General features: G+C 35.5%; 1 protein-coding gene across 1 annotated transcript in view; it reads left to right on the forward strand.

Annotated features, from left to right (window-relative positions):
• The window catches only part of CCDC172 (coiled-coil domain containing 172), a 52,911-nt gene that overhangs the window by 17,372 nt on the left and 9,438 nt on the right, over positions 1-26,101 (forward strand). Inside the window, exons 3-7 of the mRNA XM_023729876.1 lie at positions 251-367; positions 1,009-1,174; positions 5,245-5,346; positions 5,639-5,741; positions 16,896-16,983. Coding sequence (XP_023585644.1) covers positions 251-367; positions 1,009-1,174; positions 5,245-5,346; positions 5,639-5,741; positions 16,896-16,983 — 576 coding nt within the window. The remainder of the gene's footprint in view (positions 1-250; positions 368-1,008; positions 1,175-5,244; positions 5,347-5,638; positions 5,742-16,895; positions 16,984-26,101) is intronic.

Below are 26,101 nucleotides of genomic sequence, written 5' to 3' on the forward strand. Positions count from 1 at the left end.
CAAATTGATACACATATTTTTGGGGGACACAATTCAATCCATGACAAAATTATAATCATACAGTACTTGTGAGATAACACAAGAGAATGAATATAAAATAATATATTCTAAGTGAATTTTACTTTGCATTTTAAAGACTAATATGGAAAGTGTTTTATACTATGCCGATATTTTCTATTAACTAAGGTACCCAACAATGTCTAAAGTGTTTCATTCTGATTTCTGTTTTTTTTTTTTTTTTGCTTTGAAGGTTCAAGAGTTTTCTGAAAAATCCTTCCTCTTACAGCTTTTGAAAACTCATGAAAATGCATTAGATAGACAGTGTAGTGAAATTACAAAGCAAAGGAATATACTTCTTCAAACCTTTGTAAGTTGACAGCCACTTACAAAAATCTATTTCACTAATTTTGTCAAAAAAGTATTTAACTATACTTATGTGTACTTTTAGAAAATTATCTATATGTATATTGGCAGGTAGTCTTGTTCAGATGTGGAAAAGTGTTAAGAGCTATTTGAAACCAATTGATAAGGTAGTATAGTTAGAATTCTATTAGTAGGGGTGTAATATAGAAGTTATTTATAATTGTAATAAATATAAAAGAAATGGTGAAATTGATTTGAGTTGCTCAGACTTTGAGACCTTGGTTTTAATGCTTTAAAGGCAGAGAGGTTCACATTTAAGATATATTTATGGGTTTGGGTGAAAGGATGGAATTTGTTTATCTTTTTATCTTAAGTCTGAGCCAAAGAAGGAATAGTTTTGAATGACATGGCCAGTTTCTGAATATGGCTTGTAATTTGTTGACGTTTCTTAGGAAAATACAGTAATATTTTGGTTCTAGCTTCAGTTTTTGATTAATATTACTAGAGGAATAAAGCACTTTTGTGATAATACCAGGAAGTATAATTTATACTTTTGTTAATTCCAAATTGTTGCATTCTAAATCACTAAAGAATAATATAATTGTGCCTAATACCTATAATTGATCTTTCAGTTTTGTTTTTCAGGAAGCTACAAAGAAAAAAGTGGAAGAGGAGGAGGAAAAGTTTATTAAGGAAATTACAGACTTCAATAATAAATATGAAATAACAGAGAAGAGAGAGCTTTTGATGAAAGAAAATGTCAAGATGGAAATATCTAACTTAGAAAACGAGGCAAACATTTTGGAAAAGGGTACGATTACACCTCATTTGTCTGACATTAATGAGAAATAATTTATTATGAATAAGTTAATTTTCTAGAAATTTAACTTTTTTCATAAGCAAATTGATTTTTTGCTTAGCTGTTCTTTTATTTTTTTCTTAATTGTCCTAATGGGTATGTTTCTTTTGTTGTGAGTGGTTTAAAATATTTTAAAAGTAGGCGTAACACAAGCATTTAGTCATTCATTCAATAAACATCTATTTACGATCTGTTATGCGATAGGCACTGTTCTGGGTCCTGGGGGTGTAAAAGTAAAAACTGGAGAAGGGATATGTGTAATCAGATATTCACAGTGCAATGTGATGGAAACAAAAGTGAGGCGGGAATGAAATCAAGAGATGTTTAAGAAGAATGACTGGACTTTGCGACTGATTAGATGTGGATAGAAATAGGGAAAGTCAAGGATTAATATCAGTTTTCAGACTTTGGAAATTTTAAGCTCAGTTTGCAAACTTTGGAAATTAGATAGAATAATGGTACCAGGAGGAAAAGCAATGGTGGCATAGACCTGTCTGAACTATAGCCTTCTCTGGACAGAAAGGTTGAGTTTTGTTTCAGTTATTTTTAGTTGGCCCTGTCTGTGGGACATTCAGTGGAGATGCCTAATTGGCAAGTAGAAATTTGGTTGTGAAGTTGAAGAGGTGGAGATGAGATGTGGGAGTAAATGCAGAGGAGTTGGTGACATCATTTAGACGGAACATGTATAGGGAACATGGAAGAGGACCAGAAACCAATGACAGAAACCTGGGAAATCACAGTGGTTAAGGAAAGGAGAAGAACGAGACAGAGTGGTCAAAGAGGGCAAGAAGAAAGCCAGCAGAGCGTAATATTTTGGAAACCAAAAGTTCAAAAGGTTTTCCTCAAATGAATGGGAATCAAAAATAGGATATTGATTTGGCAAACAGAGATAACTATTATACTATTCAAGAGCATTATCATGGAGTACAGTGGGAACAGAAGGCAGAGAGTAATGGAGTGAGAAGTGAATGGGAGTTGAGGAAGTAGAGAGTGCAAATATAAATGATATTAAATGGAAAATGAATTTTTAGGAGAAGCCTTTCCAAAATGTAGTTACTTATATTATGCCTTTAGTAAATGGAGAATTATAAACACATTTAACTTTTTTATTGACCCGTAGCTATCATTATGAATCATTTATTGTTGTGCTTGAAGTATAACAATTATTATTGTAGGTAATATTTATTAGATTTATGCCATGTAACAACCACCATCCTGAATATTACAAATGCTAAAGTCAGACTTTTTGAATTTGAATCTTCACTTTACCGCTTAATAGCTGTGTTACTTTGAGCCTGATGCTTGCCTTTTCTTTGCCTCAGTTTTCTCATCTATAAAAATGGGGAAATAATAATGACCTTACAGGATTGTTGTGACGATTCAATGAAATAATATTTAAGTTATTAGAATGCTGCCTGGCACATGATTCGTTGTTGTTGTGTGCCTTTGAGTCGATTCTGACCCGTAGTGACCCTATATGACAGACTAGAACTGCCCTATAGGGTTTCTAAGGCTGTAACCTTTACAGGAGCAGATTGCCAGGTCTTTTCTCCCATGGAGCTGCTGGTAGGTTCAAACCACCTACCTTTCAGTTAGCAGCCAGTTGCTTAACCATTGTGCCACTAGGGCTCCTTGGCACATGATTAAGCTCTCAGTAATACTGAGCTTATAGTTCTTAATTAGTCCAATTTTATACATGAAGGAAATGAGGTTCACAGAGATAAATTATTTTGGGCAAGGAGTGTAGGACAGAGATTCTTAACCAGGAATACTCATAATAATCTGGGAAATTTGCAAAAAGTTTAACTGCTGAAGTCTTATCCCAGACCTATTGAAGCAGAATCTCTGTGGTTGAGGGCCATTGAATGTGTTTTTTTGTTTTGTCTTTAAAGTTCCAGGTGATTTTGATGTGTACCTCTGTTTAATAACAGAGATATATAATACAGAGTTAAATAGATACTAACCTTAGGAGATACCCTGGACCTTTCTTTCAAAAGTCATGGATGGGAGTTCTGCTTCTAATATGGAGGAGAGGACAGAGGATGCCTAACAATCAAATCGTCCTACAAATAATAGCTATAAACTGTGAACCAAAAACAAACAAAAAACACACTACTTGAGGGCTCTGAAGAATGAGCAAAGGCAGGCTGATTTTGGAGTGAGTAAAACTTGGAGCAAGAGACTAAAGAGGAATGAATTCTGCTTTTTTTTTTTTTTTTTTTTGTGGCATTGCACAGTCAAAGGGGGCAGATGCAGTCGAAGGGGTAGCTGTATAGGAGTTGCTAAAACTCTTGATAGAAAGCTCCGTCTTTCTTGCCACAGGTCCAGAGGAAGAAGTTCTGGCCATCAGTACTATAGGAGAGTGAAGGGCAAGAGGACCCTGGGAAGGAGAGAGCCAGAGAAAGAATACCAAATTCTCTGTTTAAACTTCATCCAAGTCTCTGATTGACCCCTAAACCATGCATGTATGGAACAAACTGAAACAGCTCCCAGAACTGAGACCTGAGCTAATGCCCACCATATGTGTGACAGTGTGCAGTATAAGTTCAACCAAGTTAATTGCCTGCTTATTAGGAAAAAAAAAAAAAGGGAAAGAAAGAGAAGAGAAAAAAATCAACACTGTTCGGAGCAAAGGGGCAGAATCCAAAGTCTCCACAACACAATACTCAGGATGTTCAGGCTATAATCCAAAATTACTTGACCTATAAAGAACAAGGAACATGTGACCAAGTCTCTAAAGCAAATCATGAGATGTCAAACCCAAGATTCACTAAGTTAATTTATATAGAATGGATAAATTTCTTGGAAGAGTTAGCTATAAAAAGCTCACTCAAGAAGAAATAGATAGCCCTATATCTATTAAGAAATTGAATTGATAGTTAAAAAATATTCCCTCACAGAAAACTCCAGAGCCCAGATAGCTTCACTGGTAAATTCTAAAAAACATTTGAAAAAGAAATAATGCCAATTCTACACAAGCTGGTTCAGAAAATAGAAGATGATGAATACTTCTCAACTCCTTTTGTGAGGCCAGAATTACCCTGATATAAAATAAGAAAACTACAGACACATATTTTTCATAAACATAGACACAAAAAATGTAACAATATGTTAGCAAATAAAATCCAGCCATATGCTAATACAATACATAATGACCTAGTGGCAGTCATTACTGGAATACAAGGTTGGATGAACATTTTAAAAGCAATCAGTGCAATATTTCATAATAACAGAATGAACAAGAAATTATAATTCTAATAAATGTAGAAAAAGCATTTGACAAAATTCAACATCCATTTCATATATGATCAAAACACTTAGCAAATGAGGAATAGAAGGATACTTCCTCAATCTGATAAAAACGCCTGTCTGAAAGCCTGCATCTAACATCATATTTAATGGTGAAATCTTGATTACTGACATCGTACTTAATGGTGAAATATTGAATACTTTTCCCCAAAGAATGAGAATAGGACGAGGATGTTCATTATCACCACTTCTATTCGGTATAGAAGTGGATGTCCCACCATTGGTAGGAACAGTGATCATGGAAAACTTTCTTAAGGAAATTAGTCTTAAAGGATGAATTGGAGTTTGTTGTGGGAAGAAAGGAAGAGTGGACATTTTAGATAGAGGAACCAATATTAGCAATATTGTAGAAACTTGTAGCCATTTGAGTACAATGTCTTTTAAAACGTGCTTTAGTTAGGAATGATAGTGTTTTCTTACCTGACTGGGAAGCTTGTTTTACTTAATGTTATGACATTATTTTCAATTCTTCTTTGGTAGCCTAACCATCAGTTAACTTCCTCTTTTTACCTAGTTGGTGCACAATGAGTCCTGGTCAATTTATTAGAAAGAGTTTCTAGGTGGTCAAGGGAAGATGGGGCTTAAAATTGACCAGATGCTGCTTAAATTTTTACTGTATAAGAGAAAGTTAATAACAAGTAACTGACATATTTGCTGTCATATATATAAGGCAAAGCCTAAATACTTAACATGTGCTTTTTCTTTGTTTCTAGAAATGAAGTCAATGGAACATGATAGTGGCCTGTTAAATGAACTGCACAAGCAAAAGAATGAATTAATACAAGAATTATTTACTCTCCAGAGAAAACTTAAAGGTATTATCTTTATGAGTTAGTTTATTTTGCTGATGAAAATACTAGTTATACCCACATGATAGGGTAATATTATGCTTTAAAAATTTATTAACTATTTGGGATATAGTGCCATTACATTAAAAAGGAATAGATAAAACATCTAGTATTTATAATGTCACAACTTTCGTTAAAATCACTAGTCTTATGTTTTTACATGCAAGCACCAAAAATTACAGTAATGTTCTTATGAGTGAATAAAGGTAATTTTTATGCGTAGTTTTAAAAGATTGTAAGAATTTTCTTAATTGTTTAGTTTTCGAAGATAAAGAGAATGAAGCCATTTGTACTACCAAATACCTAGAGGCAGAAAAAATTAAAGTCAATGAAAAGCCTAAAAATGATGCTGAATGCTTAAGGTAAGAATTGCCTGTTATACTTTGGTATAAAATCTGGTAATTTTTCAAGTTGTCAAGTAGATTTCAGACTAAAGCTAAGTGCATAGATTTTTTTTGTTCTACAATTCCAGATGAAGACCTTATTTCCTTCTGTGTGTACTCTGAAACATGCTAAGAAGCAAACACTTCACTGGTTGGAAAATGCTACTTATGAGTTTCATGATGCATGGAATTGATAATATTAAAATCAGTTTTATCTTTTCTTGTACCGTATGGCCCCAGTGTTATTCACATTGCAAACAGATAAGACAAAGTATTGGTTCTTCAACTCCCTCTTCTGTTAGCCTTAACTTTTTTGGGAAATGACTAAAATTATTTCTTATCTTTCTAGATTCCAGGAAAAAAAAATCACAACCTACTATTTTATTTGAAATTTGTTACTCTGATTATGTGCCTAAAAAATGAAAAAAAACTTTTTATGGAATATTTAGATGCTTCTTACGCATTTGGATAATGTAAGAATGGCTGGTGTTTGAAATACTTATAAACACACAGGATAAGGCCTCACATTTATTAATTTGACTACTATTTATTAATAATTCAGTGTTACATTTGTTGGCTTAATTTTAAAGATGTTCCTATACTCCTAGCTTAATATAAGAAAAGAAACCTTATTACTGAATGTATGAAGAAGCAAATGAAGCCTTCTTTCATATAAATCATATAGGAAATATGGCCACTAGAGCTGAACAAATGCTTCATATTAGCAGTGTATTGCTGTAGGCTATAATTTTAGTAGATGGTGAGAAAATATTTACAATTTAATTTTATGTAAAGTTTTATAAGCATAAAATATCAATCTCTTGAGTGATGTGTTTGATGCAGAATGAGTTTCTGTAATGACAATCTGCTCATTGATTTTTTTATACTTTTGAAAATGGCAATGCCCACTGGTATCATTATAGTTAGTAGCATACGGGCTTCCAACATGAACTCCAGTTTTGTGAGTTTATCACTCAGTCATAAGAATTCTCTCTAGGTTAAAATTAAACATACAAAGTATGTTAGAAAGTGCTTTTACTTTCACAAATGTTGGCCGAGGAAATTTGGATAGACAGAATCATCAGTCCATGTAGTCAGTTCATTGCATTTTAGCACTTATAAATTAAATGCCAATATTTATCCAGTCCCACTTTAAATTATTGGATATGGGTAGCTTAGCTTAGTTTTCCTATCATTATGTTCCATAAAAGTTATCCCAAGTGTGAAGAGCAGAGTCAAACTACCAAGTGTAATGTTTTAGGAAGAGAGCTATCAGTCTTATAATTAATGCAATAACAAGAAGCTGATGATGGCAACAAATGTTATGACATTATTGTATAAAATCATGAAGGCCAAAAGCAAATTGGTTTTATCCTTAAAGTTTGGAGTCAAATAGTCTTTTCATCTGTATGTTCAAATGTATACTGAAATATATAATATTTACATTTTTCTTAATTATTCAGGTTTAGCCCCTACTGATATGGATGTGGAGCCTTGGTGGCACAGCAGTTAAGAACTTGGCTGCTAACCATAGGGTTGGCAGTTTGAATCCACCAGCCGCTTCTTGGAAACCCTTATGGGACAGTTCTGCTCTGACCTATAGGGTCACTATGAATTGGAATAGACTCTATGGCAACAAGTTTTTTTTTTTGTTTTTTTGGGGCAGGGAGGCAGTATGGATGCTTTTATAGCAGAGTTTCTCAAACTCAGCACTATTGACATTTTGAGCCAGATAATTCCTTGTTGTGGGGGCCTGTCCAATGCTTTGTAAGATGTTTGGCAGCACCCTTGGCCTCTACCCACTAGATGCCAGTAGCACTTCCCTTCCCAGTTGTGACAACCGAATGTGTCTCCCAGCATTGCCAGATGTCCCCCGGGGAGGGGGGAGGGTGTAACAGCTAACTTGTAGAATATGGCTGTCATTAACACGTAAACTAGGAGTTATGTTAATTCATCAGAAATTTCCGGAAGGGCTGTATAACCACGACTGAGCTAGTTTTTTCATATAGCCTGAGGAGCACAGAAATAATAAAGCTCAGGGTCTTGTAAAGCAGTAAGTATAGTGCTGAAGATCACAGACTCTTGAATCCCAGCTTTGCTACTTACTAGGTTAGTGACCTTGAACAAGCCATTTAACTTGTCTATGCCTCAGTCATCACATTTATAAAATGGGGTTAATTATAATACCTACCTCATAAGGTTATAATAAAAAATAAATGACTTAATATATATGAAGCCCTTAGAACAGTACCTGGCACATAGTAAATGCTCTGTAAGTCTTAGCTATTATCACCTAGGGTTTCATTTTTATTTCATACTGTCCAGGTAGATTTCATGCCTTTCTGGCTTCTTTGTCATTTCTTCTCCTGTCTGTTCTTTATTCATAGATGTTGCCCAAAGTTTAATCATTCGTCCTCTTCTTACTTTGTACTTACCATGGGCTACCTCAGCTGGTCCAATGGTTTTAGTCATCATCTATAGATAATTTCCAAATCTTTGTCCATAATTCCAGTTTTCTAAGCTCTAGTCCTAAATTCACAATAGTCCCAAATAAACATAGACATAGATCTGAAGTGATTCTGGCCTGAATTAAGCACAAATAAAAACAAAAAACCTTATCGAAAGTTCAAGGGCCTTCATAATCTTTGCATACCCATCATCTCCTTGCATTTTTATCACGTACCCTATACTACTAGTGCATCAGCATGCTGTTTGTGTTATCCCAGATATGTCATAGACCTTCACATCTATGTATCCTTCTCTCCTTCTTCATCAGCTAAAATCCAACTTAGTCCTCAAAGCCCAGCTCAGATGTCATTTTTTCTGTGTATTGCTCAAGTTAGAAAGGTATCAGACATTCTTGATATGTCCACAAATCTCACCATTCTTACCCTGCCCCAGTTCATCAAAAGTCTTGTTGCTTTCACCTCGAAAATATTTCTTGAATCCTTCCACTTCTTCATCTCCATTGCTCCCACCCGGGTTTTAGTCACCATCCTTTCTCACCTAGATGACTGTAACGATCTTTTTTCTGCTCTCTCCACACCCACTCTTGTACTGTACAATCCATTGTAAATTGAATCGTGTCACTTCCCTTAAAGTCATTCAATGGCTTTATAATGACCTCAGAATAAAACCTAAAGCCTTGAAGGTGGCCTAAATGGCTCTTCACAGTATGACCTTTGATCACCCTCCTGATGTTATCTTCAACCATGATCCCCTTCTCACTCTACTCTCTCCAGACTTTCTCTGACCTAAGGACCTTTGCATATGCTTTTCCTTCTCCTGAAATGATCTGTCTGCTACTTTCTCTGCCCTCTCCTATCTGGTGGAACATACCCCCATCCTTTAGGTCTCAGTGGAAATTTTTCCTCAGAGAAACTCTCCCTCACCCTCTGATCTAAATTATGTAACCTCTGTTATTTTCCCTAATAGCAGCCTGTATTTTCCCCTTTATAACATATATTCCATTTTGTATTTATGTATTTGTATGCTTATTTTGTTAACATCTGTCTCCACTATGTAATCAGTAAGAGGAGTGACCTTGTCTATTTTGTTCACCATTTTATACTCATTATCTACTACTTTGTTAGACAGCTTGACATATAGTAGGTGTTGAATGAATAAATAAAGGAATAAATGAATGTAATAAACGTATGAACAGTTTCCCCCACTGTTCCTTTCTCTGTGTTCAGAGAGAACTTGATTGTAATTCTGTTTTATCAGTAGTCATATATTGTGACAGTTATCTGTGTCAGTCTATCCCATGGAGTTGGGAACTCTCACTGCTTCTTATTCATCTTTCTATCAGTCTCCCCATCTAGCACAGTCATGGCACGTAGTTTATGTTCAGTAAATATTTGTTCCAGTGGTTGGGTCTACATGTTACTTAATTTTCACTGCAAAGAAGATAAAAGTTCTGTGTATATTTTCAGTGGTACTTGCAAAGATATGGTGTGTTTATCCACCGGAATAGCCCCATTTTGGAGTGGAATGCTTCTTTTTCACCCTGATTTTTTGTTCTATGTGGAAAAAGTTTAACTCTTTTTGCCTCCCTCCAACTCCTCACTGTTTTCTCCTAAAGTGAGGAGGAGTGACTCTGTCTGATTGGTGAGCCTGGAAGGGTAAACTAGGTCATGTGGAGCCATGTCCTTCTTTTTCCCTATCACTTTGGAAGTTGGTCTGCCCCAGTGAGCTTGTGTTCCATTCTGTTCCTCCATCCCTTGCATTTCACAGAGGTCAGACTCTATGGGAGAAAGCTTATGGGTCCAATGCTGCCTTTAATGCTGTGAGTTAAGTTAGTCTAATTCTGGGTTTCAATATTAGAAAGCCCCTTGCCTGCAGATATAAGCCACATTCTCCAGTATCTCTATGTCAGTGACAAGAGATATAAGCCACATACATACTCCAGTATCTGCTACATCAGTAATAAATGTGATGTTTTGGCTACCTTCTGCCTTCCTTATATCTTAATTGGGCAAAACTCAGACAGGACAGAAGTGTGTTATATAATGGGCCCCCTCAAACTCGCAATAACTACTCTATTTATTATTACCCAACACCAGGGGATACAGTTGTTAAACATGATTTTAATTTACTCCGAACAGTAATGTAACAGACAGCTTTAAACATTTCAGGCATTTTCGTTACCCACAAAACTTCTTTCTTGAATGATTTTACATTTCTTATAACCAATATTTGTGCTTGTTTTATATAACAGGAAGCTTGTTTCAGAAATAAAGCTGCAGAGTCAACAGCATGGGATTTTCACTCTGAACACCTGAAGATAGTGTGGTTTTGTGAAGAGCATATCTGCAGTTGAAACTGCACAAAAGTTAATATACACTTGCTACCGAGAGACTCTTAATGCATTTATATGAAGTAGTAAATCAATGCTGTTGCCTTTTCAGTGAAAAAGTCTTCCAGTTAAGTTGGTCATAGAGGTCACATTGATGGTCCTTCAGTTTATAAGACAGCACAGGCACATTATGGTATTAAAATACTTTCAACCGCTCTAAAAGATACATAAATGAGTTGGAATTGACTCGAAGGCAACGAGTTTAGTTTTTGGTTTTATGCATATATTTATTTTACTGAAAAAAAAAAAATATATATGTATTAAATTATGAGCATAGGCTGAATCAGAATTCAAACAGTACAAAAATGTAAAATGTCCAAGTCTCCCTTCTCATCACCTCACTCCCACATCCTAGGTATAACCATTGTTAAAAGTTTGACATATATCCTTTCAGAGTTTATATGTCTCTGTGCATGTGTATGTGTGCATGGGTGTTTAACAAAAATGGATTGTATGATCACACTTACTGGTCTCCAGTTTTCTTTATTATTTGCAAAAATAGACATTTTCCATGTCAGTTTGTACTGATCAACTTTATTCTTATTACTGCCATTTTATGGAAAGTCCTATTTATGTAACCACTCTCCCAGTGATGATTATCCTGGACAGCTTCTGATTATTCACAGTTAAAAACATTCTTGTAAATATATCCTTAAATACCTGTAGGAGTGTTTCTGTAACATTAGTTAGAATAAGCATATTACTCAACAAGAATGAAAAATTTCACCCAAAGTCCTGTTATCAACAAGAATGAACTCAAAGTGCAACAGGTCTCAGTTCTAAGTTTCTGAAGAATAGTAATCAAATAATTATATATCTGTACCCAACCCATATCATCTCTCTCGTTTTTTAACAGTTATAAAATATAAAAATCCTCATTTAATTCTAGGATCATTCTTAGCTATGTGTTTTATTGAATATTTCTGTTGGCTCTTTTCTGGTAAAACTTCATCATTTATTCACTTACAGAAGTGTCTCTACAGCATTGATTATGTTGCCTTCTAGCTAATAGAGATCACTTGTTTTGTGAATTCTTGGCACATATATAGTTACTAAAGCTTCTAAGTAATTAGAGTGAAAATTTTGATGGTAGAATCAATTGATTATTTTACAAGGTGTATTTTAATATAAATGTACCTATTTGACCCCTAAACTGAAATAATTTTGCTTATTGTACAAGCTAAATACAATATGTCAGAGATGATTGTCCAAATTCATTAGTACCTTTCATATCATAATACTGTTTATGAGTTTTTCTTTATTTTCTTATGTTATCTTTATAAAGACACATCTCTTGGTCTGAGGGCTGGGAAGGAAGGACAGAAAATACATCATGGTAAAAGGAAATGCCATAACAGAACCAACCCAGGTTTTAGAGTAAAGAAGATGCTGGCAGGATCCCTCTGTCCACCTCCTCCTTCTCAGCAATTGCCTCTGGTTCAGACCAAGGTACCTGCGAAGGTTCTTACCTGTCAGCTGGTGGGTTAGCAGCCAAGCACATAACCACTGTGCCCCTGGGGCTCCTGTCCTGGGCTGAGGAAGATATAATTAGAAAATTGATATTTCTGCATTCACAATTCAACTTTCAAGCCCATGATCAGAAATAAATTATATAGGAAAAAGGACCACTTACATAATTTTAAAAATAGTAATTTTATGTTTAAATGGCACTAAAATAATTTCTATATAAATTACTATAAAGCAATAATATAAAAAAGTCAGTCCAGTGGAAAACAAGAGGGAAATAGAAATGACTACTTATTAAACCTTTGGAGTCATTAAGGAAACCAAAAAGGACAATATTAATAGATGTAATATATATTAATACATTTGCATCTAGGCAAAGCAATATAATGGTAAGCAGATCTCATGCTTGTTCCCAGGAATCTTGTGATAATGGAAATATATAAAGTGAAATATTTAAACAGAGGAATCACTAACAAAGAAATGTAACTCATTTAACAAACATAGAAAGGAAAATTCAATTGTACACCCTCTCATCACATTGACATGGTTATGTTCTAAAGACTAGGTCGTTACACGAAGTAGTCATTATGCAAAAATGGAGGATGACTACATCATTACATAACTGACATATTTTTGTCATTACATAACTGACAGATTTCATCATTACACAACTGACAAACCACTGAGAATCATGGCTCAGCCAAGTTGACGCATAACCTTGACCGTCACAGCCAGCATTACTCTTGCCTTGCACCTCAGTGTTCGTTACTGCCAGACATACGTTGTTAATGGAAAAATAGTCAAATAGTAAATTTTTTACTATTGTAAATATGAAATGTCAGATAATGAGATAGTCGATAAGTGAGGAATAGGTGTACTGCTTATCAATGAAATGCAAATTTAAAACTACTGAATATCATTTTTTCTATCAGATTATGAAAGGCTTGTAAATGGCCGTAATCAAAATTGGCAAGGGTTTGGTACAAGAGATGACTCATACATTGCTGGTGGTAGTATACATCGCATATATTTGGAATGCAATTTGTTGTATATAAATTACCGTAAATGTATTAAAAAGTGTTTATGCTGTTGACCTAATAATTCCAGTATGAGCTCTGTCCCAAGAAAAATAATTCTAAGTACAGAATAAGTTTTATGCATAAAGATGTTCCTAGTAATGTTATTTTTGGTAGGAAAAAAAATAGAAACAACTTAAATACCCTACCACAAATGAATAAGTTAGAAGTGATGTAGCCACTTGGATTAATATTTATTTTAAGTTGTATTTAATGTGGCATGTGTAGTTTACAGGAGGAATGTATGTAATAGCATTAACTAGAAGGCAAAATTGTCTAGACTGTATAATCACAATTATATGGAAACAAAAGACTGAAATGAAGTGCAACTAAATTTTAACAGTACTTGAGTTTGCTTAGTAGGACTTTGGATACAATTTTTCCTTCTGTCTACTTAAATAGTAGTTCTTTATAGTTCTGTAGCTTAAAGTAGTGTTAATGCTTATCTATGACACTGAGAGAAAACTGAAAAAAATTTTAAAATGGTACAGGTAGTGATAAAAATACCTGGAACATAAGTTTTGCTGGATTAACTAGCAGTGTTGGCCATCCTTGTCATTATTTGATGATTCAGAGAAAGGTAACAATAACCAACGCAAGCTGCCCCCGTTTCTTGTGCAGTAGGTAAGGGAAGTCCTTCTTGACTCCAGTAGGTCATTAGTCCATGCACTGAAGCATGAGATCTGCTTACCATTATATTGCTTTGCCTAGAGGCAAATGTATTAATATTCATACCATTATCATCCAGCCTCTTTTAAAGCTAGCAGCAGCAATCTTTTCTTTAAGTGCAGATCTAAATTATACAGCTTGATTATAACAGAGAAATACTTTCTATAATTTTCTCCAGATGCCCCCCTTAATTTCAGTAGTCTCTCATTCTTATTATTAACTAAAAGAAGGGAGTATGGTCACCCAATTCCAATGGGCATGAAAGATCTTACAGAATTTGTGGTCTATCTGAACTGAAAAGAGAAGGGACAAATATTGTTGCTAATATGGTAGGAAGAAAAATCCTTATCATTTTATTTGAAAAATAAATATATTAAAATGAGACCTTAAGTGTAATCATGACAGCATCCACAGTACATTATAACGCTCTATTTAATCTTCCACTTTCTCTTTAAAAATATTTATTACATGGGTTTTTACGCTTGTGTAATCTAATGCTCAAAATTAATAACTTGTTATGTCATTCCTAATTGAACATTTCTTCAGAAGTCATGTTTACTATCAAATCCGTAAAAGTTCAGAACCCAGTATACCTTACATATGCAAGGATATTGTTTCCCCATATATCCCTATTATAAAGATTATATTTTTCTTCCCTATATGGTTCTTAAAATAATATATATAACCTATGTATATGTTCTAAAGTATAATACACCCACTCCTCACTTAATGACATGGTTAGGTTCCAAAGAGCAAGTCATTAAGCGAAAATCGGTGTTATGCAAAAATGGAGGATGACCACATCATATCACAAAATGGAGGGTGACTACCTTATTACATAACAGTCAAATTTTATAGTTACATCATCACATAACTGCCAAACCACTGAGAATCATGGTCCAGCCAAGTTGACACATAACCTTAACCGTCAAGTCAGTGTTGCTCTTGCCTTGAAGCTCGGTGTTTCTTACTACCAGATGTATGTCGTTAATGCACGTGATGGTTAAGGCCATGATTCTCAGTGTTTATATGTGATCATTTCCATGATGGAATCTGCTCTGAGTAGCCAGTCAGTTGAAAGGGAGTTTCCTTGGGGGGTGTGGCCTGCATCTGAATATAAGCAGACGTTCTGGCTTTTTACTCGCTCTGAATCCTTCGGCTGCCTCCTGTTCATCTGACCTCTGGTTCTTGGGATTTGAGCTATCAGTTTATCGGCCAGTCTTGGGCTTCGTCGATCTTCACAGCCTGTGAGCGGGAGCCCTGCTCTTCAACTTGCAGATCTTGGGTTTGACAGCTCCTGCAGCTATGTGAATCAGGAGAAGTCTTGCAGTCTTACCCGCCAGTCTTGGGATTCATTGATCTTCATAGCCTGTGAGCAAGAGCACTGCTCTCCAACCTTCTGATCTTGGGTTCGCCAGCCCCTGCAGCTACGTAAATCAGGAGAATCCTCTATCCTGATCGATGGACTTGGGACGTTCCAGCCTCTACAACTGCATGAGCTGTTGCCTTGATATAAATCTCTCTCTATATATATTTATATGCTTTACTGGTTTTGCTTCTCTAGAGAACCCAGCCTAAGGCAATGTACAAAATAGTTGGATAGTAGATTTTTTACTATTACCAGAAATGCAAAATGTTGGATAATGAAATAATCTGTAAGTGAGGAGTAGGTTTAATGAGCACCTGTGAAAAAAACTAGAACATTACCAGTAACTTGCATTAGCTGTGGGCTCCTTCCTCATCCCATATCCCCTTCCTTACCCTAGATATAATTACTGTCCTACTCTGCATTTTATTTCCTTGTTTGTATGAAATGACTTACTCATTCTTGCTTATAAATAATTTTATTACATTATATGATTTATTTAAATTTATATAATATATTTACATATGATAGATTTATCATATATATGCATGCTCAAACAATATATTGGTTATTTGCTTATTTGAGTTATGTAAAAATGGTATCATACTGTCAAGGACTTGTTTTTTTTAATTCAACATTGTTTCTAAGATTCACCCACGTTGTGAAGATGTGTGAGTGTGCCACAGTTATTTGTTTGTTTGTTTGTTTTCTCTTTTTAATGGACATTTGGGTTGTTTCCAAGTTTTTGTCATCATAAGCAGTGTTGCTGTGAACATTGTGTTGCTCATGTGTAAATTTCCTTAGGCTGTATGCCTATTGGAGTTGCTGGTTCTTAGGGCATATGAATATTGAACTTTACAAGATAATGTCAAACTTTTGCAAACAGATTAAAGATTAAACCAATTTATAGTCCCATTAGCACATTACAAAAATTCCCATTGATCTCCATCCTCTTCAACACTTTGTAATTTCAGACTTATTAATTTTTGTACCCATCACCCAACTTTAACAGTTATCAATTCATGACTAATCTTGCTTCATCTATATCTCCACTCACCTTTCTCTTTCTGTATTCCTTTGAAGCAAGTAATAGACATCATATCATTATTTTGTTATGTCTTTATAAATTAAGAACTGTACAGAAACATACCCACAGTAAAGTTATTACAAATAAAATAATTAACAGCAATGAACTAATACCACCAAATATCTAGGCAGTGTTCAAATTTCCAATTATTTATAAATGTCATTTTTTTATAGTTTGTTTATCTGAATTAGGCTCTAAATATGGTCCACAGTTAACAATTGGCTGATAAAGCTTTTAAATCTCTTTTAAGGTTGAAGACACCCCTTTTTCACTCTCTTATTTTTTTTTTTAACTTGCAATTTATTTATTGAAGAAATCAGTTTTTATCATGTAGAGTTTACCACAGATTGTATGTGTTTCTCTTTTAATGATGCTAAAATGATGAAATGTCTACCATTTATTCAGTTTAGCTTATTTTTCATTGGAGTTCCCCCCAAATTTTATATACTGAAGAATTACAGAGAATTAAAATTTCTTACCAAATTATTTATTTTTAACTTGAAATTCTGATAATGGAAGTTGCAAATCTGGCACTCTCCACGTAACAGAAAAGTATTATAAAACGTGGCTTTCTGCTAAACTGATAGGGTGAATTTTTCTTTGAAAACAGACTTAAAAAAGAATTAGAACTTTATGAAGAAGACGACATGGAAAGTATTTATGAAGCTCTCCAAACAGAAATAGAATTTTTGGAGTTGGTAAGCCATCATCAATTCTTTTTCTTCAGTTCAGCATATTTTACCTAGTGGTAAGAATGGTTTTACTGGTATAAATATCTTTGAACTGGTGTTTCGCCCTTCACATGGATTTGTATTAAAGACAAAAAACAGCAACAAAAACAAACCTAGGGCCAGAGTGTAAATCTGCGACATGTTTTGCATTTCTGGAGAGTTAGATGCTACATACACCAAAAACTATTCAAAGAGAGTATGTTCAATTTCAAACAAGTTAAAAAACTTCAAATGTGACCTCACACCATTACCTTGCTTCAAGCTGTTATTAGAGGATTCATACACTGAAGGAGTTTAACTATCATAATGCTTAAAAGCTTTTTGTTTTCAATAGGCATAAATTATACTTTCATTATATTTGATCCTAAAACTTTCTTATTACAGATTTCTATGATATCAAAAAGTTTGGTTTCAATTATTGGAAACTTATTTTCAGATTGTGTGGGAGCACTTTAAATTGCTCTTAACCTCATACTTTGGTTGTTTGTAAAATGAACAGAGTATTTGCCATGCTCTGTGTTAATAACAACTTCTTCATTGCAAATACCTTTTTTAACTACCATAAACAGCAGCTATACATGTGGAACTCGCTGGATGCAATACACAGGAATCAAGTAGACTACATGTGTGGAAAGAGATAATGGAGAAGTCCTAATATCGTCAGCCAGAACAAGGCCAGGGGCCAACTGCAGAACAGGCCATCAATTGCTCATATGCAAGTTCAAGTTGAAGCTGAATAAAATTAGAACAAGTCCACGAAAGCCAAAGTACAACCTTGAGTATATTCCACCTGAATTTAGCGATCATCTCGAGAATAGATTTGACACATTGAACACTGATGACGAAAGACCAGATGAGGTGTGGAATGACTTCAAGGACACCATACATGAAGAAAGCAAGAGGTCATTAAAAAGACAGGAAAGAAAGAAAAGACCAAAATGGATGTTAGAAGAGACTCTGAAACTTGCTTTTGAACATCAGGTAGCTAAAGTGAACTGAAGAAATGATGAAGTAAAAGAGCTGAACAGAAAATTCAAAGGGTGGCTCGAGAAGACCAAGTAAAGTATTATAGTGACATTTTCAAAGACTTGGAGTTAGAAAATCAAAAAGGAAGAATGTGCTCGGCATTTCTCAAACTGAAAGAGCTGAAGAAAAAATGCAAGCCTCCAGTTGCAATAGTGAAGGATTCTCTGGGGAACATACTGAATGACACAGGAAGCATCAAAAGCAGATGGAAGGAATACACAGAGTCATTGAACCAAAAAGAATTGGTTGACGTTCAGTCATTTCAGGAGGTAGCATGTGATCAAGAACCAATGGTACTGAAGAAAGAAGTCCAAGCTGCACTGAAGACATTGGTGAAAAACAAGGCTCCAGGAATTGACGGAATATCACTTGAAATGTTTTCAACAATCAGATGCAGTGCTGAAAGTGCTCACTTGTTTATGCCAAGAAATTTGGAAGACAGCTACCTTGCCAGCCAACTGATAGAGATCCGTATTTATGCCTAGTCCACAAAAAGGTGATCCAACCAAATGCAGACATTATCAAGCAATGTCGTTAATATCACATGCAAGTAAAATTTTGCTGAAGATCATTCCAAAGCGGTTGCAGCAGTACATCAACAGGGAACTGCCAGAAATTCAAGCCAGATTCAGAAGAGAATGTGGAACCAGGGATATCATTGCTGATGTCAGATGGATCATGGCTGAAAGCAGAGAATACCAGAAAGGTGTTTACCTGTGTTTTCTTGACTATGCAAAGGCATTTGACTGAGTAGATCATAATAAATTATGAATAATATTTCAAAGAATAGGAATTCCAGAACACTTAATTGTGCTCATGGGGAACCTGTACATAGATCAAGAAGCAGGTGTTCAAACAGAACAAGGGGATACTGCATGGTCTAAAGTCAGAAAAGGTGTGCGTCAGGGTTGTATCCTGTCACTATACTTATTCAATGTGTATGCTGAGCAAAATAATCCAAGAAGCTGGACTATATGAAGAAGAATGTGGCATCAGGATTGGTGGAAGACTCATTAACAACCTGCATTATGCAGATGACATAACCTTGATTGCTGAAAGTGAAGAGGACTTGAAGCATTTACTGATGAATATCAAAGACTACAGCCTTCAGTATGAATTACACCTCAACATAAAAGAAAAATCCTCACAACTGGACCAATAAGCAACATCAAAATAAATGGAGAAAAGATTGAAGTTGTCAAGGATTTCATTTTAATTTGATGTACAATCAATGCCCATGGAAGCAGCAGTCAAGAAATCAAACGACCCATTGCAGTGGGAAGATCTACTGTAAAAGACCTCTTTAAAGTTGTAAAAAGCAAAGATGTCTCTTTAAAGACCAAGGTACAGCTGACCCAAGCCATGTTGTTTTCAATTGTGTCATATGCATGCGAATGCTGGACAGTGAATAAGGAAGACGGAATATGAATTGACACCTTTGACTTATGGTGTTGGTGAAGAATATTGAATATACCATGGACTGCCGGAAGAACAAACAAATCTGTCTTGGAAGAAGTACAGCTGGAATGCTCCTTAGAAGCGAGGATGGTGAGACTTTGTCTCACATACTTTGGACGTGTTATCAGAAGAGATCAGTCCCTGGAGAAGGACATTATGCTTGGTAAAGTAGAGGGTCAGCGAAAAAGAGGAAGACCCTTAATGAGATGGATTGACACAGTGGCTGCAGCAATGGGCTCAAGTATAACAATGATCATGAGGATGTACATAGGGTTGCTATGAGTTGGAACTGACTCAGTGACACCTAACAACAACAACAATTTTAATAGAAGACGTGCATAAATTCAAAATGTAGTTTTAATTTGATGTATTACATTTTATTTTGTGGTTTTTTTTTTCTGTAAGTATTTTCTTGTTTAAAAATGTTCCAGTAGCTTATGTTGGGGTTTACATTTTTTAGAAAACCTTTCAAAAATACAATTCAGATATGCCTAGAGTTACTATTTGTTCTAAATTTAGGCAAATTATATGTAGTTCTTTCATTAAGAATTTAGTTTTATTTATGAATAATTATTATGTTTTCTTTTTAGACTTTGGCGCAGAAAGGACTTCAGGAAAATAATGTGTAGAGAATTGATCAGCTGTCTGAGAATTGATCAAAGCATCTTAGAACCAAATCTTTGTTATAAATATGTAAGTGGTACCCATTATAACAGATTCTTGTGTAAAACATGTGATCCAGATGTTCAGAGATATTGTTGATATCTAGAATTGTCTTATTAGCACTTTAAAATAATTTTTTTTTTGTTTTGCTTCTGTTATGTACTGGATCTTTAACGACTCATGCGTGGTTTGATTTTGTTTTTAAAGGAAGAGAAAGGGTAAGAAGTAGATATTGTGTTCCTGAGCTTCTTATATCCCTGTGATCCTTAAGTTGATCTATAGTTCTGATCTATACTCTTCATTCTTTGTTGCACCTTACCTTGGGTCAAATCAAACACACATAGGAAGAAATGCTCAGATTATTGACCCTATTTTGTTGGTGCCATTTCCGCCAACAAAGGTGCTTACTTTCATTTTAATCCTTCTCTAATCATTAAATGTCTGTTGACAGAAGTTCTTTGAGGCCTTTATCTGCCAAAGCTGGTTTTCTCCATTTTTCTCTTAAGTGTCTCATCAGACTATGAGTTAAAGTCTGGGGTACTTGCAGCCGTTTTCCAGAAGTTCATGCTTGCCAGTTTCTTGTTCTAATGCCAGTGTTGTTTCCAGTGAAATAAACTATCCACTTGGGGAGGTTCATAATCTCATTGTGGCCATCAGGACTCATTTTAGCTGGTGACCTGAAACATTGCAACTGAGGACAGATTGGATCAAACTTGATACAGCCTACAACTTCTTTCTGCTGTTAGCACTTCTGACCAGTCAGAAAGGAAGATTTTCAGTAGTTTCTAAAAGTGTGTTGAAACTTTTCAGTGACCCTAAAAGTCCTAGATTAGGGGAAGTACACGGAGGAGAGCAAAACCCATCTGGGTTGTATTTGAAAGCACTGAGTGAGAATGTTGCAGCCATGTTTTCCTTTGTGGTTGTAGCTGAAGTAGCTTATTAACATTGGATATGAAATGTTTGCAAATGTCTTATATTTATTGACGTTAGAGTACAGGACTTAGATGTAATTTTCAGAGCAAGTCTTATTTTAACAGCTTTTTTGTACATGCTTTCTACACTTTTTTTTTTAGTTAGCAAAGTTAAAACACTCTTCTTTGGGATGTGTAGCAATTGCCATCTGTTTAAATAATTTTGATTCTTAGAAGTGATTTCTGTTTTGATTTTTAAAATATTTAAATTAATAGTAAATTATTTTTGCTTAAGAAAAAAAAATTAATGGTACCAGGGAATTGCAGTCTATTTTATATGCAAATACAGAGTGGGGGATGATTATTGGGATTAGTCATGACTTTAGTTCTGTCTTATTTTAGTCCATTTACTCACATTCCAAGTTTTTTGATTGTCTATTATTATGTGTCTATCATGTTATTAATATGCAGATTGAGTTTACACATAAAGTCTTTTTCACTTACCATTAATTTTTGTTCATTACTGGTTTTGTAGCTAAAATATTAATGTGAACTAGCAATCTGCCCACTTATTTGCATAACTAACACACCATGGCTTATGTATAGAATAAACTATTTACTGATACAACTCTTCTTTCACTTGTGTGTTATATAGACTATCTAGATTAAATATCCAGTAATGGAATCAGGAGTCATATGAATTAAACTTGAGAAAAAAGTGAGGGTTCAGTATTTTCATTACTTCAAAATTCTTTAAACTAATTTTCAAACAATTCAAATGAATGATTATTTTAGCACTGCATGGTTGAGTAATATAAAGCACTACCCATGTGGTACCAATCAAAATAACTGAGACTATTAGAATCAGTGTAATCAAAGGAACAAGTTCACTGAAGCAAATGAAATACAACAATCAATAGAAATCACAGTGTATGAAACTAAACCATGCCATCAGGATAAAATATCAGCAGTAGATTAGGTCCATTTTTAGTTTTGTTAAGAATTAGTAATTAATAAAACTCCTATTTAAAAAAAATAACTGAAATTATCTGAGTGAAAGTGTATCTCATACTGAATTTAAATACTCTGAAAATAAGACTTTGGCTGTACAAAAAGACAATTTTTAAAGTAATGCTTATTCACTAAACAAATTCACTAAATTTTGCATATACCATATTTTTACAAATAACACGTGTTATAAATTTTTGCATACGGTGCAATCCCTCGTCTTAGTCATTTAGTGCTGCTGTAATAGAAATACCACAAGTGGATAGCTTTAACAAAGAGAAATTTATTTTCTCACAGTCTAGTAGGCTACAAGTCCAAATTCAGAGCATCAACTCCAGGGGAAGGCCTTCTCTGCTGGCTCTGGAGCAAGGTCCTTGTCATCAGTCTTCCCTTGTTCTGGGAGCATCTCAGCGCGGGAACCTCAGGTTCGAAGGACATGCTCTGCTCCTGGTACTGTTTCCTTGGTGATACGAGGTCCCCAATTCTCTGCTTGCTTTTCCTTTCCTTTTATCTCTTGTAAGATAAAAGGTAGTGCAGGCCACATCCTAGGGAGACTCCCTTTATGTTGGATCAGGGATGTGACCTTAGGTTGTTATACAATCCCACCTTAATCCTCTTTAACATAAAATTACAATCACAAAATGGAGGACAACCACACAATTCTGGGAATCATGGCCCAGCCAAATTGATACACAGATTTTTGGGGGTACATAATTCAAACCATGACATCCCCCATGCGTTATTTTCATAAGTGCACTGTACCAGTATTTTTTTTTACATATTGCTGACTTCAGTTTCATTTTTTTTTTTTTTTCTGTCAAATGGATTTAATGTTAAGTCTTCATCTTGGTACCTGCTGATGTGGAGGTTTGGTTCCCAGCAGCAGACCTTTACTAGCCTACCCTTTAGTTTCTAAAGCAGCCTGTCTCCCACGGATTCCTTCTCTGCTCTGCAAACCACTTTCTTCAGTGCAGGACGAAATCACTTTTTCCACTCCCAACACAACCCTCAGCCAGGGTGGCTGGCCCCAGCCCAGGTGGTGCGTGGGTCTGCGCACACTGGCCAGAGAGGCTATGCAGGTGGGCGAGGCCGGTGCGCTACAGCTGCATGCATTCTACTCCACCATCTGGTTGACCGGCTGCCATGCTTGGGCCATTTAACTCTCCCACCCATGCAGACACTGTGGGGTGGACAGGAGAGCCACAGGTGCAGAGGGGTTGCACATCCCTGCTAGTACGAGATGGGTCTGACTGGCTTCCCAGGGGCCCTGCAGGCTGAGGCAGTGCTCACCCACACCGTCCTGCTGCCCAGCTTCACATGGGGCCTACACCTTGGGACCCAGTGGCCCCTGACTGCCATGGTACCAGCCTGTGATTGGGCTGTGGCTCAGCCCTCTGACTGACCCTCCACACATCTAGGTGCAACGTACCTGGGCATAGATCAGCTGCAAGGAACTCCACCACTCTCAGGCCCAGCGCAAACCTCCCAGAACAAATGCAGTTTTAGTTGTTTATTTTCTGATTACCAGGATACTACCAAACTTGATCCATGACTTCTTGAACATGGCTTATACCTTTATTACACAAATATGATGAAAAGTAACAATTTAGGACTATTGAATGAGGGTGACTGAGGCCAAAATTCACTTCTGGAAATGTCATGAGGCGTGTGATATATATATGGGAGCACTATGCCAGAACTGTTTTTACATAATTTTGTCATTTCCACGTGGAACTCAGTATCCATGCTTTCCACATGTGCAGATTCAGGGAACCACAGATTGGAAATATTAGGGAGAGGGGGGAAGAAAGTTGCAAAAATCAAACCTTGAATTTGCCATATGCCAAGCACTACACTGAATGGACGCTCAGCTGAATGAAATGATGTGTAGGCATACCCTGCTGTAGCCTCCCGCCATTTCACAGATCTTTAGTCTCTCTCTAGCACTCGTTGTTTGAGCTTGCAAAGACAGAGAAAGCGTTAAGTGTTAAGTGTAAGCATTAACAACTATTTACATAGAATTTACATTGTATTAGGTTTCATTAGTAATCTAGAGGTGATTTAAAGTATGTGGGAGGTTGTACATAGGTTATATGCAAATATTACACCATTTTATATAAGAGACTTGAACATCCAAAGATTTTGGTATCTGCCGGAGTCCTGGAACCAATCCCCTGCAGACTGTATGTGTGCACGTGTTATTTACGTGGGCACTCTATTTGTGAAAAAAATACAGTACTCAGTTATAAGTTAAACTCAAACCCAAAGTAACACTGATACTGCTCTGAGCTTCATGGCATACCACCGGAATTCTTTAATGTAAAAGAGTTCTTTCAGAAGCAACTTTCTAATTCGCAGCCTCCGTTGGGGATAGTATTAGAATGTATAAATAGTTTGCTGCATGTTTTTCCTGCTGATTGATGGAGCTATTTCGTTAGGAGGAAAACAGGAACAAAATTGTAGGATGTGCAGCATGACCACGGGACTAGAAATTTCTTTCTTGCATCTCTGGCCTAATTATTGAGATGGAAAAAAGCAAAGAAAAGGAAAAGGTTTAAGGTATGTACTATCAGGAAGATTCCTATACTGTACATTATTTTCTCAATAGTAATATTTTTGCTGTAAAAGAAACAGAAATTGAGGAGCACTTTGTCTGCTTACCTTTTTTCCCTCAGAATTTCAAACCTCATGATGAGATTCTAGAAAGCCTAAGATAAGGTTGAGGTTATTATACTGTAGTGAATTGGAATCTAGAAGTGTCCTAAAACAGAGTCTATTTGGGATTGGTAATTTATTAAAGATGGAAATTATGCTGTGAAAATATATTGAGTCTCTTACCAGAAGGGCAATCAGTAATTCAGCTGGCAAGCTGCAGATGGACAGACAGCATACACTAGACAGGCCCTGTTCTAAAGCTCATGCCGAGGACAAAGTCCCTTTCTGTTTCATACAGATCAATCATACGTAACTGTGTCACATTATTATGAATAAATCGTTTATTTGTAGTCCAGATAACAGTTGCAGTTCAGTGATATGATTAGAAATAAATATGAGATGATTTTAATTCTGGATTTGCCAGCACAAGGTGTTCTGTCATTTAGATATTTACTTATAATAAAAATTTTGAAAACTGAAGTTGTTCAGTATAATAAAAAAAGTATTTTAAGATTTGAAAGCGGGTCTATTTTAGGTCAATTTTTATGTTTCTTTTGACCCCTTTGTTTCCTTTGTCATCCTGAAAAACTTAAGTGAAGCAACAGTGTTTGCCTCTCAGAGTCTAGCTCAGAACGTTTTTTGTCATAGGAATTTTTTTTTTCAGGATGTGAACTAAAAATGAAAAATATTTTTTGTCATTAGCCTGAAGCAGGGATTAAGTTTTGGGGTTTTGTGGCCCTTTTATCTTAGAACAGCGGAGTTTTTTTTTTAATGGAAGAATGAGAAGCATAAAGTTTCATCTTTGAAAATGTTTGAGGTAGGAAAGTATAGTTAGTTGCATTTGTGCTTTCTAAACATTATATTTTCAATAAATTTTGCTTAGTCTGCTAATAGTCAAACCATTGTACCAGTGAAGAAACTTTCCTTTTCTTTTTCTTTTTTTTAATTGTACTTCAGGTGAAGGCTTACAGAACAAATAGTTTCTCATGAAATAGTAGTACACATATTGTTTTATGATATTGGTTAACAGCCCCACAACATGTCAACCCTCTCCCTTCTCGACCTTTTTTTTTGTTTTTGTTGAAAATATACAAAGCCAAAGATACACCATTTCAGAAATTTCTGCATGCACAGTTCAGTGACATCAACTCCACTCTTCCAGTTCTGCTGCTATTCTCACTTTAGATGAAGGCTTACAGAACAAAATAGTTTCTCATTTAACAGTACATGTGTTGCCCTATGACAATGGTTAACAACCTCACAACACATAAACCCTATCCTTACTCAACCTTGGGTTCCCTATCACCAGCTTTCCTGTCCCCTTCTGCCTTCTGGCCCTTGTCCCTGGACTGCTGTGCCTCATT

The sequence above is a fragment of the Trichechus manatus genome, unplaced genomic scaffold, assembly GCF_000243295.1.
Source record: "Trichechus manatus latirostris isolate Lorelei unplaced genomic scaffold, TriManLat1.0 scaffold00031, whole genome shotgun sequence".
Taxonomy (NCBI): Eukaryota; Metazoa; Chordata; class Mammalia; order Sirenia; family Trichechidae; genus Trichechus; species Trichechus manatus.